The 13,870-nt window shown below is 38.8% G+C and overlaps 1 protein-coding gene across 6 annotated transcripts in view; it reads right to left on the reverse strand.

The window, feature by feature from the left end:
* zgc:174356 (uncharacterized protein LOC100137120 homolog) overlaps positions 1 to 13,870 on the reverse strand; it is an 88,308-nt gene that overhangs the window by 63,546 nt on the left and 10,892 nt on the right. For all 6 annotated transcript variants that reach the window (XM_020513153.2, XM_048600596.1, XM_048600594.1 and 3 more), the window contains exons 2-3: positions 8,390 to 9,122; positions 5,940 to 6,037 (exon numbers count right to left, since the gene is read on the reverse strand). In XM_020513153.2, coding sequence (XP_020368742.1) covers positions 5,940 to 6,037; positions 8,390 to 9,122 — 831 coding nt within the window. The remainder of the gene's footprint in view (positions 1 to 5,939; positions 6,038 to 8,389; positions 9,123 to 13,870) is intronic.

Raw genomic sequence — 13,870 nt, forward strand, 5'->3', positions numbered from 1 at the left:
TTAAAAGCATGGCCTGACTCCAGGAAAATTGCAGAGAGTTAGAACATACCTATTTCCATTCACCCTTCACTGTTCTCCCAGCAGGTGAGAGTGCCAGATGCAAGCTCATGACCAATACCAGTCCACGCACTTAAAATGACATTTTTGAAAATCAGAAACTACAGAATGGATACTAGAATAGAGACTGACCCAACATTTTATAAACAGCTCCCAAATCATCACAATTCACTGAAAACCAAGGCCTTTGCTTGAGAATTCCGCGACACAATGCAATTCTGAAAATTTAGTCTGACGTCAACCAAAGTATATCTTCTAATATAAATAACAGGTTAGCTTGAATTATTTCGCTTTTCTTATATCAGAAGTTTTGAGCAAGTTGTCCACATAAACGGTGAGCATTTCCTTCACATTCACTAAAATCATACAAGGCTGGCTAATCGGTAGCAATGCAATTTTCATGTGCTCATTTAATATTGATAACCCACTAACCAAAGTACCACTCAAGGAAGCCATAGACTTTTAAGCTGCACCACTATATCATGATCAGACTGTCATCATTGTATGAATCATTTTTCATTGAACTTATGAACTCATGAATTTATGCAGTCGAGTTCAATTTTAACATCACATTAACCTAAATAGATGGTAGTGAGCATGAAATCCCTACTAGGCTGAGCTCCTGCAAACATTTTTGTTAATTTCCACACGAAACAGGTCTTCAATGAAATGAAACCTAGTTGCCTCAATCTTGCATATTTCCAAAATGTATGTGATACATTCGCTACATTTGAATCTGTAGATACAAGAACGAACTTCATTTCATATTCTAACAGTTTCCATGCTGTGCTCAAATTCATTTTCAAAATGGAGCAGACAAATTAGTTACTTAACCTCAATGCCCCAATTGAGAAATTAACCAGGGGGTTCTTTACTATTGTCTACCACCAACCTATGTTCACTGGTCAATATAGACATGTAGGAAACTCCATGCACATGTGCTGGAAGAGTGGCCTTATCAGTCACCTTTTAAATTGGACTCAAGCCATTTGATAACCATGCAAGTTCAGTGGTGAAATGGAGAACATCAAAGGCATCCTTCAGGATGGTGACTTCACTGATCAGATCATTTCTCACTGTATAGATCAAAATCACAAGCAGTTCTGAAGGTGTCACTTTTGATCCTGAAAAATGCCCACTTTACCTCAGATTGGTATCAGATGAAGCTAGCTGTTTCAGGCCGATATTACGCAGTGCAAAACAAGTGCTGTTTGCCATAACAGGACACTGCTGTCAAGCAAAAAAGTATGCCTATCATACAAAGCCAAAAAGTATGCCTATCATACTTATCTAGCATCACAATAGTCATTTGTAAGGACCATGTCGCAAAAACTGGCAGATTGTATCAAACAAAGTATCGATTGTACCCAAAAAGCCTACATTTGCAAATTTCACAACAAAGCCAACATTTGATGTGATTCTGCAATTAGACAACATTTATAAAATAATTGTCAGTTTGCAAAGTATTACGCTGACAATCCTTAATTGGTTGTCAATCAGCCTCACAATGTGTCAACACTCATATTTACTGGAAGCTACATGTATTAAGACACATTAAGTTCCTTTCAGTCTGAAATAATGGACACGTACTCTACTTGTTTCAACTCAGCAAAATAGGTGATGGCCATTCTCAGGGCAATGCCTTGACCAACCAGAGTCAATCTGCCTTGTTTAAAATTTAAACAAGCCTTGATAGCTAACAATCAGTAGTCATTAACTGGTGTATTTTCCAAGGCAACACCTCTAATAATCAGAGTCTATTTGTCAACCAATGAGCACTCTCCTCATGTACAATATAAATGTCATTTTCCTTTTACTCTGGTATTTCTTGCAAATTGGCCTGATGGGTGCAAGATGAAAAGCTTCAGGAAAATGTGTATTTTTTCAGAAATGTAAATATTTTCTCGTAATTTTATGCTACATTGTTTAAAGTGTTTCCTACCTTGTGCCACTAGTGAACGTAGACAATTGCTTCTTTGATCCTAACATCTAAATTGTTAATGGATAATGAACCCATTGAAGGATACTGCTGGTCACATCCTACAATTACGATACCTACTCACTGTCTTGAATGTTTAGCTCAACAGTTGCAGACAATCTTTTAACCAGGTTAATAATCTACCTACAATCCCACAGGCTTCAGCTTTAGCTCACAATCTCTCTAAGAGGTTTATCAAATACTTTCTGCAAGTCCAAATAAATAACATCCATGGACATTCTGCTGTCCACTATTTAGTCACCTCTTCAAAAGAATCACATCAAGTTTGTCAGTGACTTATCTTTGCAACTGCATCCAGCTTCTCTCCAATCAGCTGGAAAATGTCAAGGTGTTTCGTCATCCATCTTTAATTGCAGATTTGCATAATTTTCAACAAATGTTAGACTATTTGGTTACACATTCATACCTTTCTTAAATAGTGGAGCAATAAAGCAGTAAGCACGATTTTCCTACCTAAAGGAATGGTTCCTGAACAAAAAGAACTGTGGAATAATACAATTAAGACATTTGCAAAAAGTTCTTGCCTCCTTCTATTAAAAAAACTGAGATGAAAATCATCTTGTCCTGGGGATTTATCACCTGAAATTCTCAAAGCCTAAGTAAGAGATCACATTGAGAGAAACATGTGCATTCTACTTCTATCCTGGCCAATATTTATTGCTCAATGAACATCATTAAAATAGATTGTTTGGTTATTTATTTTACCGCTGGTTATGGGATCTTGAATGAAAAACTTGACAACATCTGCAAGTCATAGAAGATAATGTATGAATATAACATCATGATAAATTGGTAGGAACGCCAGCATATTCAGTTCTTGTCTCCCACTCTCAATGCGCCTAATATCTGCAGTAGCATAATTTTGCTCGTTTGGTGAACCTCCAGCTCTGTTATCCAAACACAAAGATTTACCAAGTTCTATGACCATGAGGATATGCATAAAATGCAAGAAAAGTATAGGGAATAAATATCTGGTTGGTTTTCAATGCCTTCAGGACAACACTAGGTGGGCAATAAATAAAACATAGACAGTTGCCCACATCACAAAGTAGTAAATATACCCTCAAACATTTTCTTGGAGAGGTGCGGACTGGGGAGGGTAGTAGAGGGACAAGGGACCTTCCCTGCCCAGTAAAGTGCTGCAGCATTCCAGACACCAGTGGGAGGGGCCAATTTTTGACTGACTACTAAGGCCATCTTTTTACTGTAACTGTTAAAAATCAGAGAGAGGGTGCCATCATCCAGAACAGGCCTCTCACGTTGCCTTCCAAAGCGCAGTGCAGGCTTTTGATACCCATGCTGGCTGACAGCAAGAGTTCAGAAACTCACTGGAAAAAACTCTGCCAAGTTGCATGTTTTACAGAACAGTTCCCTCCATTCTTCAAGTTACTTGAAGTCTCAGAAGCCAAGTGTTCCCATCATCTGCACATTGTATGTCAATTTAATTTTTAACTGTAGTCTTTTTTACCATGCATCAATGAGAGGGCCTGGCATGCCTCCTGCAACAGGAGATAGCAAGAACTGCAGATGCTGGAGTCAGAGTCAATACAGTGTGGAGCTGGAGAAAAACAGTAGGTCAGGCAGCAGAGGAGCAGGAAAGTCGACATTTCGTGTTTACACTCTAAACCCAAAAGGTCGACTTTCCTGCTCCTCTGATGCTACCTGACCTGCTGTCTTCCTCCAGCTCCAGACTGTAATACCTCTTGCAACCACTGCTCCTTATGTCCATATCACTTCTGACAGGCATTTCTCACAGTGGCTCACAATATCCATTAGGTTTCCATCAGCAATTTCCAAAGCTATCTCTGTTCTGCAGCTTTGCATACATCACAGCTATTTGCTTCACACTATGCATACTATCTAGCGCAATTCCTTTTACAAGCGCAAATTACCATCACAACTTTGCAGATACGAGCCTGACAAAGTGCTAACATGACAGGAGCTCATTGCAGCCACTCCTTTCTTCTTGAAGGCACACAAAAATCGGCACAACTTACTAAATATTCATGCTAAGAAAAAAAAGAAAGCTCTGCCTGCAGATCCTGTTCCATACTATGTTACGTATGCATTTCAATGTGGAATTCATCGTTCAGAAATGAAGGTAGAGAGGATAGAATTTAACACAGCCCATTTCAGTGGGTATGAAGACATGGGACTTGGGCAGGAGGCCCATGACCAACTCTTAACTGCTGGAAAATTATCCTGAATTGGTTGGGGCAGTGCACCTGATTGGAAAAATTGTATCCTCAGCAAAGTTGCAACAAAACTCAATTAGGGTCATTAAACAAGTCACTTAAGACTAACTATGGAAAGCCACAGGGATTTAATAGTGACTCACATGCGTCTCCTGTGCCTTCCAAAAGGCCATGAAGCAAACCCTCCGTAGTCTCTTGGCTATGGTGGGGTGGGAGGTGTACTGACTTCATTCACAGGTACTCAGTGTCTAATCAAGGGTCTCAGCATCAGGAAGTAAGGACGTGACTAAGAGCCATCCCCGAGCTTTTGCATTTAACCCATCCCTCCATCTCACCCCATCTTGCAGTCAACCCCTTCCCTGTGACCACCATCCCATCCCATGCAGGCCTCAGTGTTCCCATCAGTGCTACTGACAATAAGGAGTTGCCAGTCTCTGACTGGCCACCCAAAGCACCAAGCTAATGTTCTAGGAACAAAGGTTCGAATCCCACCATTGCTAGCTGATGAAAATTGCATTCAACAAGAATAAGGAATTAAAAAGTTAATCTAATGGCAACCATATAACGACTGTCAGCTTTTATAAAAACCCGTCTGATTCACTAGTGTGCTTTAGGAAAGGAAACCTGATCCTTACTTGGTCTGACCCACGTGTGGACTGTGGACCTAAGGCAATCTGGTTGCCTTTTAAATACCCACTGGGCGATCAGGGATGGGCAATAAATGCTGGCCTAGCCAGGAATGTTGATTTGCCATGAACAGGTTTTTAAAAATGTCAGTAATTGTGATGTAAAGTAGAACTAGTCTCTACTGTAAATCATTCCATGGGTTTAGGGCATGAAGAAAAAAAAAGGATTAAAATAGGATAATAGTGGGGGGAAATCATTTGAGTTCATTTTCAAATAACCAACAAAAGGCAAAGTCAAATAATCCTGTTTTAACTAGTTTGCAGTAAGCTAGTGATGAGAAATGTCATCTCACTAACGTTTACAATTCCTTTTTTGGTTTGGCAAAGAGAAAATTCAGAATGGACTTTTTTTTTTAAAAAAAAAAGAAGTTAAGTAGGATCTTTCACATCTAATGACATATGAAAGTAACATCACAGTCAATTATGCATTTTTGAGGAACAGTTAATGGAAGCCAATTTTCATATTTCACATTACCATAATCTAACAAGCTAATTGTCCAATTTCTTTTAAGCAATGCTTGCTGAGAGTTAAATTTGGCCAGGACACCAGAAGAACAGACTCTACTATCTTCTTAAAGTACCATGGGATCTTTTATGAGGGGATGAAGGGAACTTAATTTACTGTCCCATCTGAAAGATGGCAGTTCAGACAATACAGGATTCCTTCCATACTATATTGGAGTGTCCTGCGAGGTTTATATTGTTCCTTTTATAGTTATGAGGCAAGGGGCACTCATGTCAAAACCAAGGCTGATGCTTACCTACAAATACAAGTTCTTCAGAATGTGTGTAGTAATGAAACAATACATCCAAACAAACTCAAATTATTTTTCAAGCAATGTTTTACAACACAAATAAGCCATTCAATGCAATCAGTTAATTTTCATCATTTACCCTTCCACCCAAGAGCCATAAAACATCTGAATTACACATCTAAATAGGCGATTAGAGAATAAAACACAAGGAAAATGTGCAGCCTTCACAGACATGCTCAGTACTCACTCCAAGAAACATCTTAATTGCACTGTATATTCCATAAAGTTCAACTGAAAAGTGTTGTGGTGGGTACGTTAAAAATAAAATCAGAATAGACTGTTCACCTGTCAAACGGAAATTTGCAAGATAAGTTCAAACATAAGAATAACACATCATATTTTCTGACAATCAATTCATTATAGATTTATGAAAGGGACAACATTTTGTAAATAAGGAGGAGAAAGACAAAATTCAGATATAATAGTAGGGCAAAGTCTTAGAACACTTTAAAAAAAAAACATATCATATCTAACAGTAATATGGGACAAGTCACATCATAGAATGAAATCTGGTTTGCTAGATCATTAAATTTAATTTTTGCAACTGGTTACCATGGTGTTTAGTCACTGAGACTGCTCACGAGGCTGCCAGTGCTCTTTAATAAAAGAACACGTTATAACACAAAATGAAAAAAAAAGTTTATATATAATTATTATCTGCACACCCCAGTTTACAAAAGATCTTTACATCAGCAAAATGGACAATTCAACTTCTTTTCTTACCCCCAGCAATGCCCTTCCCAGATATTCAATCCCATCTTAACTCTCCTATCTTAACCGACTCTTTCCATTTGTGGTGGCCAAGTCTTCTTTACAGATCTAATTGTCTAAACCATTTCTCAATTCTAACAACTTGAAAACATAAGCTCTTCCAGCTCAGAAATTCCACAAATTAAACACTCAGTCTAAAGATTTGAATAAAACTATTCTCTGAAGTGACATGAGCTCAAAGTACTGGTGGCCCTTGGTCGGTTTTCTCTGTATGTCATAAAAGTTCCACTTACAAGCACTTCATAAATTTACACTACAGATATTCTGCTGGATGATGTCACGTGTCTTCTTGAAAATTATATGTTTAGTTCACTGTTCCAAATGACTTCCTGACTTCTTTAAAAAAAAATACATTAGCAGAACTGAAACCACTAATCTGTCTTATTTCTACTTTAAAATTCTAAAATTCTAAATTCCCAGACAAAATCATAATATATCATACACCCTTATCACAATGGAAACAGTGATATTTCTCAACCATGTTTCACTATAGAAGGAATTTATTCTAAAACATTTTCAAAAATGTGATAAAACTCATATCATACATTATCATTTGGGATTTGGATTTTAAAATAAAGGCAGATAGATTTGAGTTAGTTCTATGAAGGTGTTTTCTCAAAAGGGTCAGAAAGTCATTTGGAACAGTGACTTTAATATACCATTTCCCAGAAGGCATGTGACTTCAATCAATTTCCTGCCTAGATACCTGTGCTGTTAATGGATGGAATGTTTATATTGCCGAGTTTTACAACCAGAGGTCATTAGTTTAGCTTGTGATTTCAGTTTAACAGGGAGAACAGTTTTTTTTTTCCTCTGATAGCATTGCTGAAGAATTAGAAGTTCTGCTCAGAAGGGAGAAAGATTTTTCCTAGGAGAAGTATTTAGCTTTTGTTGAGGGAATCTAGACACCCTAGATGAAACTTTGTAAGTCTGTGGAATAACAAGTTGAGAGAGTTTGTATAGAAGACTTCAAGTTGTTAGAACCAAGCAAGTTTAGGCCTTCAGAACTTTGAAAGATTTGTGAAGATGACTCAGGAAAAGAAAATAAAATCTGTCCGCAATCTGGAGGAAAATAAACTGAGAAGATGCAGTTAAGTAAAATAATTTGAAGAATTGAGACAGGGGTATACCCTGGAATTGAGTCTCTTAGAAAAAATGTTGGGAAACAAACTTTGTTTTCCTGTTTGTGATAAGATCCTTTTAACTTTCTTAGATATGGAGCTTTGTCTTATTTTGTAATAACTGATGTTCTGTTGTTAAAGAACAACTGTAGTCTCGCATGAATATGTTTCAGTGACTAATCACCATGTTAACCAACAGTTCTGACAAATGGTTGTAGAGCTGAAAATACTGGACTGGACTTTATAAAGCTGACTGGATCTAGGAAGATTGCAGGCAGGCTCAGAATTGTTCTGATGGTCAAGTGGCAGTACCCCAGCGGTAGAAAAACAGCTCACAATTTAGATGGCAGCAAGAGGGTAAGAAAGAGAGAGAGAGAGAGAGAATCTCATTAATTGCCAATGGAAACCTCAAACATTCAAAGTAAAACATTTGTTTGATTTAATTTGATCAGACTTAATAATTACCTCTGAATCAATTAAAATAACTTGAGTCTTCAATAACCTACCCATTAAATACTGGTGACTTAACTGTGGCTTATTTGACTGACTACAAAAGCCTTTTAACTCGCAGAATCAATTATAAAAACAAGCTTTTTTTTAAAATTTAAAAATAAGTTTAAAAAAGGCTAAGGAGTTGAGTGCCTGTAACCACAAGAAATGAAACACAATCTAAGATTTTGATGCTCTGTCAGCCATCTCAAACAAACTAAGATAAGCAGAAGCATGTACATGTTTGCAAACTTACCAGTACTGCAAATATATATCAAGAAGACACAGAGGAAAATCAAGTAGAGCTTCAATCGGTCTTGTCCTCCTCGCACCTTTGAAAATGTTTCCCATGTTCTTGAAGCATATAAAAATATACCTTTTTTCAAGATCCTATCATTAGTTGTGCCAGCTACTTCATCAGTTAGGTCCATCCTTTCAGGAGAATTTGACTCCTGCAACCACAGCAGTACGTAGAAAATAGATATCACTTGACAGCCACAATACACACCAAAAACATGTGTAAAGGTGTAATTCTGAAGCAACCATCCACTCAAGAGATACCCAACAGTTCCCCCAATATAGGTCATTGACTGTACAATGCCAATACGCATAGTACGGTTCCCATCTTTTGTGATGTCAGCCACGTAACTGAAGACACTGAGGAAAATGGCAACATAATTTCCAAAGATCCCTATTAATGCAGAGGCAAAAACACACCAATAGACAGACATGTCTTTAACCTGCACCATCACTATCAATATAGCCCCACCAATTAATGCACCAATACTGGGTAATATCATGCCAAGTTTGCGCCCTGCTTGATCAGACCAGGCACCAAGTAAAATTGACGGAGGTATGGACAAGATAGTCAACACAGCTGTGTACAGAAGTAGAACATAGGCAGCTTTGCTCTGGGTAACTAGTGATTCATCAGGATGAAGTGAGAGATTTCCACATATATCCTCTTTATTATATAGGTCTTCGCAAATCTGTAAAACAAAAACAAACACTTTATCTAACTACCATCAGCATTTTGATTAGGTATCTAAACCAAGCTAAATGCATTTTGTAGGTCTACACAAAAGAAGCTTTGTTCTGGAAAGGTTCCATCAGACCGCAGAGTAGCAAAAACATTCAAGGAAGGAAGGCAGTAAACAGGATACTATAATCCAATTGGCATGATGTGTGTCATAGGGAAGGTGTTAGAATCAAATCATTTTGGAGGTCACATTTGGGCTTTTAGAAAGTATCAAGACAATTGGGAAGAGTCAGCATGGTTTTAAGGAAAATAAATAATGTTTAACTTATTGATTGGAGATCTTTGAAGGAGTAAAAAGGGATAAAAGGGAGCCTGCAGACATACGGCACTTGGACTTCCAGAAGACATTTTACAAGATACCACATAAAAAGTTATTGTGTGAGGCAGGACTTCGTGGTGTTGGGAGTAACATATTAGCATGGATAGAAGATGGGCTGGCTGGTAGAAAGCAAAGTATAACAGTCTTGTTCTGATTAGCAGGGTGTGATGAATGGAGTATCACAAGAGTCTGACACTAAGCCTTTTTTTAAAAAGAAAAAAATTTACATCAAGGACTTCGATGAGGGGAGCGACAGCATGATTGCTAAATTTACAGAGGACACAAAGATAGCGAGCAAAGTATTTTGTGAAGAGGACATAAGGAGGATGCAGACAGATGCTAATATGTATATACTATATATATTGTATATACATTGGTTGAACAAATGGGCAAAAATCCGGCAGATGGAGTGGACTGTGGAAACTGTGAAGTTGTCCACTTTAGCTGGAAAAACAAGAAAAAATATTATTCAGTCAGAGAGTAAGTGTGGAATTTGGAGGTACAGAGGGATCTAGGTGTTCCAATCTACGAACCACAAAAAGTTAGAATGCAGGTACAGCAAGTAATTAAGGCAGCTAATGGAATCCTGGCCTTTAATAGGAGGGGAATCGAACAGAAAAGTAAAGATCTTATGTATCAGTTATATTGGTAGTGGTAAGACCACATCTCAAATGCTATGCTAACTTTGGTCTCGTTAAGGTAGAATATAAATGTACGAGAACAGATTCAGAGCAGCTTTACTAGATTGATGGCACAAATGAATGGATTATCTTGTGAGTCAAGTTAAACAAACTGGGCATGTTTGCCTGTAGTTTAGAAGAGTTGGGGGCGGGGGGGGGGGGGGGTGCGCGGTGGTGGTGGAGCTGATTTGATTGAAGTACGCAAGATCATGAATGGTCTTGACGAAGGTGGAAAGGTTGTTTCTACTTGTGGGTGAATCAGAACCTGGGGGTACTGTTTAAAAATTAGGTATTATCCTTTTAGGGGAGAGATGAAAATGTTTTTTCCCTCAGGGCACTGTGTGGCTTTGGAACTCCCCACCTCAGAAGGCAATGGTGGCAGGCTCAGTAAATATTTTTAAGGTAGCAGTAGATGGATTCTTGTTTAGTAACATAATCATTAGTAGATTGGAAAAGTGGAATTTAAAACACTAACAAGTCAGCCATGCTCTTATTGAATGGCAGAGTAAGTTCAAGGGGCCAAATGCACAATGTTCGCACAAGAAAAATTTCATTTGCATAATCCAGTTTCTTTCACCAGCAGCAAACTATCAGCCTTAATGGAAATGATAATTTTCAAAGAAAGAACTTTTTACATTTATCCATTTGTCTACATTGCAACCATAGTAATTATATTATTTTTGTAGAACTAAATAATTAGAAAGAAGTACAAAACAATTCATATTATTTGTTTTCAGTGCTTAACTATACTATACTTTGATGCACTGTGCTGAAGCACATTTTATACCTTGCCTATGCAGAAGTCAGAATTTCAATGCAACATACTCAGCAACATCCTGCAAATTGCCGAGTATTCATTTCCTGTAATAGTTCAGACAAATCTGGCTGTTTTCTGTGCCTGTTTGATTTTTAGGTTTTTAAAGCAGTCAATAATATTGTCAGCTTTTTGATTGTACATTATGGTTGCTATTGTAAATTTATTATCCAATTTTAATATAGATATTGTGCTGGATATTGTAGTAGAAATTACACTCACCACTGATCTCAAAAGTAAGCCACCCTCAAAGATCCAGTGAGCTTTGTAGAGCAGGCTTCCAACAGATGTTTAGATCTGGCACTAATTCAAGAGAATCACCAGGGATACAGCAACATTGATGGCATCAAGCAGAAAAAGCAGCCAATCGTATTGAAGTGGGGAGGTGATGATGTAGTGATATTGTCACTGAACAAGTAATCTAGAGGCACAGGAAATGTTCTGGAGACAGGGTTAGAATCCGACCATGGCATTTGTGCAATTTGAATTCAATAAAAACCTGGAATTAAAAGTCTAATGACTGACAATGGTCTTGTGGTAATGGTCATAAAAAAGTCTGATTCATTAACATCCCTTAGGGAAGGAAAAACTTCCATCCTTACCTGGTTTGGCCTACACAAACAATTTAGTTGACTTTGGTTAATTGCCCTCAGGGATGGTCTAGCAGGTTACGCAGTAGTATCAGCCACAAAGTCTCAAAAAAAAAACAGTAATACCCAAAGGGATTGCCTGGTATTGATTTAGGCACCTGAAACAGCAATGGTAAATTCAACCCTGTCAACTCTACAAAGTCCTCCATATTAACACGTGGAGGCAGTTCAAAAATTGGGAGAGTTGTCTCACAGACAAGTCGAGCAACAGCCCAACATAGGCAGACTCACTAAATCAGTCCCTATAAAGGCCCAGACAACACATCACCATTTCCGAATATGTCCCATCTCACTGGCAGGACAGATCCAGCAGAGGTATACAGTCAAGAATGAGTTACCCTGGGAGTTGCCAACATTGAACTCTGGAGCCCATGAAGTCTCATAGCACTTGGAAAAACATGGACAAGGAAACTTCCTTTGGATGACCACGTACCAGATCCGCTTGGCTGATGAATCAGTTCTCCTCATGGTGGAAGCACCAAGGGTGCAGATTGTACTCTGGGTAGGGGAATTTTAACACTAACCAAGAGTAGCTCAACTGCACCACTATGACCTAGCTGGTGGAGTCCTGAAGGACACTGGACTGCAGCAGGTGGTGTGGGAACTAACAAAAGGAAAATTACATTTGACCTGGCCTGCCACAGACGCATTTGCCCATGTCAATATCATTAAGTTTTACTACCACACAGTCCTTGTGGATATGAAGTCTTGTTTTTACATTGAGGATACACTATCATGTTGTATGGCCCTACCACCCTGCTATCTGGGATAGACTTTGAACGATCCAACAACTCAAAACCAGGCATCCATGAGATATTGTGGGCCACCAACAGCAGCAGCAGAATTATACTCCAATACAATATGTAATGTCATGGCACAACATATCTGCCACTCCACCATTACCATCAAGCTAGGGGACCAACTACAGTTCAATGAGGAATGCAGGAGAGTATGCCAGATGCAGCACCAGATATACCTAATAATGAGGTCTCAATTTGGTAAGCTACAATACAGGATGACATGCATGCCAAAAAGCATAAGCAGCAAGTAATAGACAGAGCTAAGCAATTCCACAATCAACTGATTAGATTTAAGCTCTGCAGTCCTGCCACATCCATTTGGGAATGGTGGTGGTCAATTAAACAACTCACTGGAAAATGAACCTCCATAGACATCCCCACTGTCAATGATGGGAGTGACTAGCACATCAGTGTAAATGTTAAGGCCAAGATGCTTACAACAATCTTTGGCCAGGAGTGCCAAGTAGATGATCTATCTTGGCCTCCTCCAGAGGACCCCAGACACCAATGTGTCTTCAGCCAATTCAATTCACTCCAAGTGATAACAAGAAATGGCTCAAAGCACTCCATACTGCAAAGTATATGGGCCCTGTTAACATACTAGCAATAGTCCTGAAGGCATATATTCCAGAATTCACTGCACTCCTAGCTAAACTGTTCAATACAGCTCCCAATACTAGCATCTATCCAACAATTTTTGAAAAATTGCCCAGGTAGGTCTGATACACAAAAAGCAGGACAAATTCAATTCAGCCAATTTCTACTCCATCAGTTTACACTCGATTATAGGGAACGTGTTATCAACAATGCTATCAAACAGCAGTTGCTTAGTAATAACCTGCCCATTGACACTCAGTTTGGATTCTGCCAAGACTACTCAACTCCTGAGTTCATTACAGCCTTAGTTAAAAAATGGACAAAGCTGAATTCTGGATAATGTGGTGAGAACAACTGCCCTTGACACCAAAGCTGCTTTCAACCAAGTGTGGCATCAAGGAATCCTGGCAAAACTGGAGCCAATGGGAATTGGAGAAAACTCTCAGCTGCTTGGAGTCATACCTGGCACATAAGAAGATGGTTGTGGTCATTAGAGGCAAGTCATCTCAGTTTCAGGTCATTACTGCATGAGCTCCTCAGGGGAATGCCCTGGGTCCAATTGTCTGCAGAAGATTCATCGATGACCTTATCTCCATAAGATCAGAATTGGGGGTGTTTGCTGTTGATTTACAATGTGCAGCACCATTCCCAACTTCTCAGATACTGAAACAGTTCTGTCCAAAGACTGGGTCAATATCCAAGTTTGAATAGACAAGTGGCAAGTGACAGTCGTGCCACATCACAGCCAGGGAATGACAAGACAGAATCTAACCATCGCCCCTTGACGTTCAACGCCATTACCATCACTGAACTATCACTATCAACGTCCTGGCTACAC

The sequence above is a fragment of the Rhincodon typus genome, chromosome 9 (genome assembly GCF_021869965.1).
Source record: "Rhincodon typus isolate 14 chromosome 9, sRhiTyp1.1, whole genome shotgun sequence".
Taxonomy (NCBI): Eukaryota; Metazoa; Chordata; class Chondrichthyes; order Orectolobiformes; family Rhincodontidae; genus Rhincodon; species Rhincodon typus.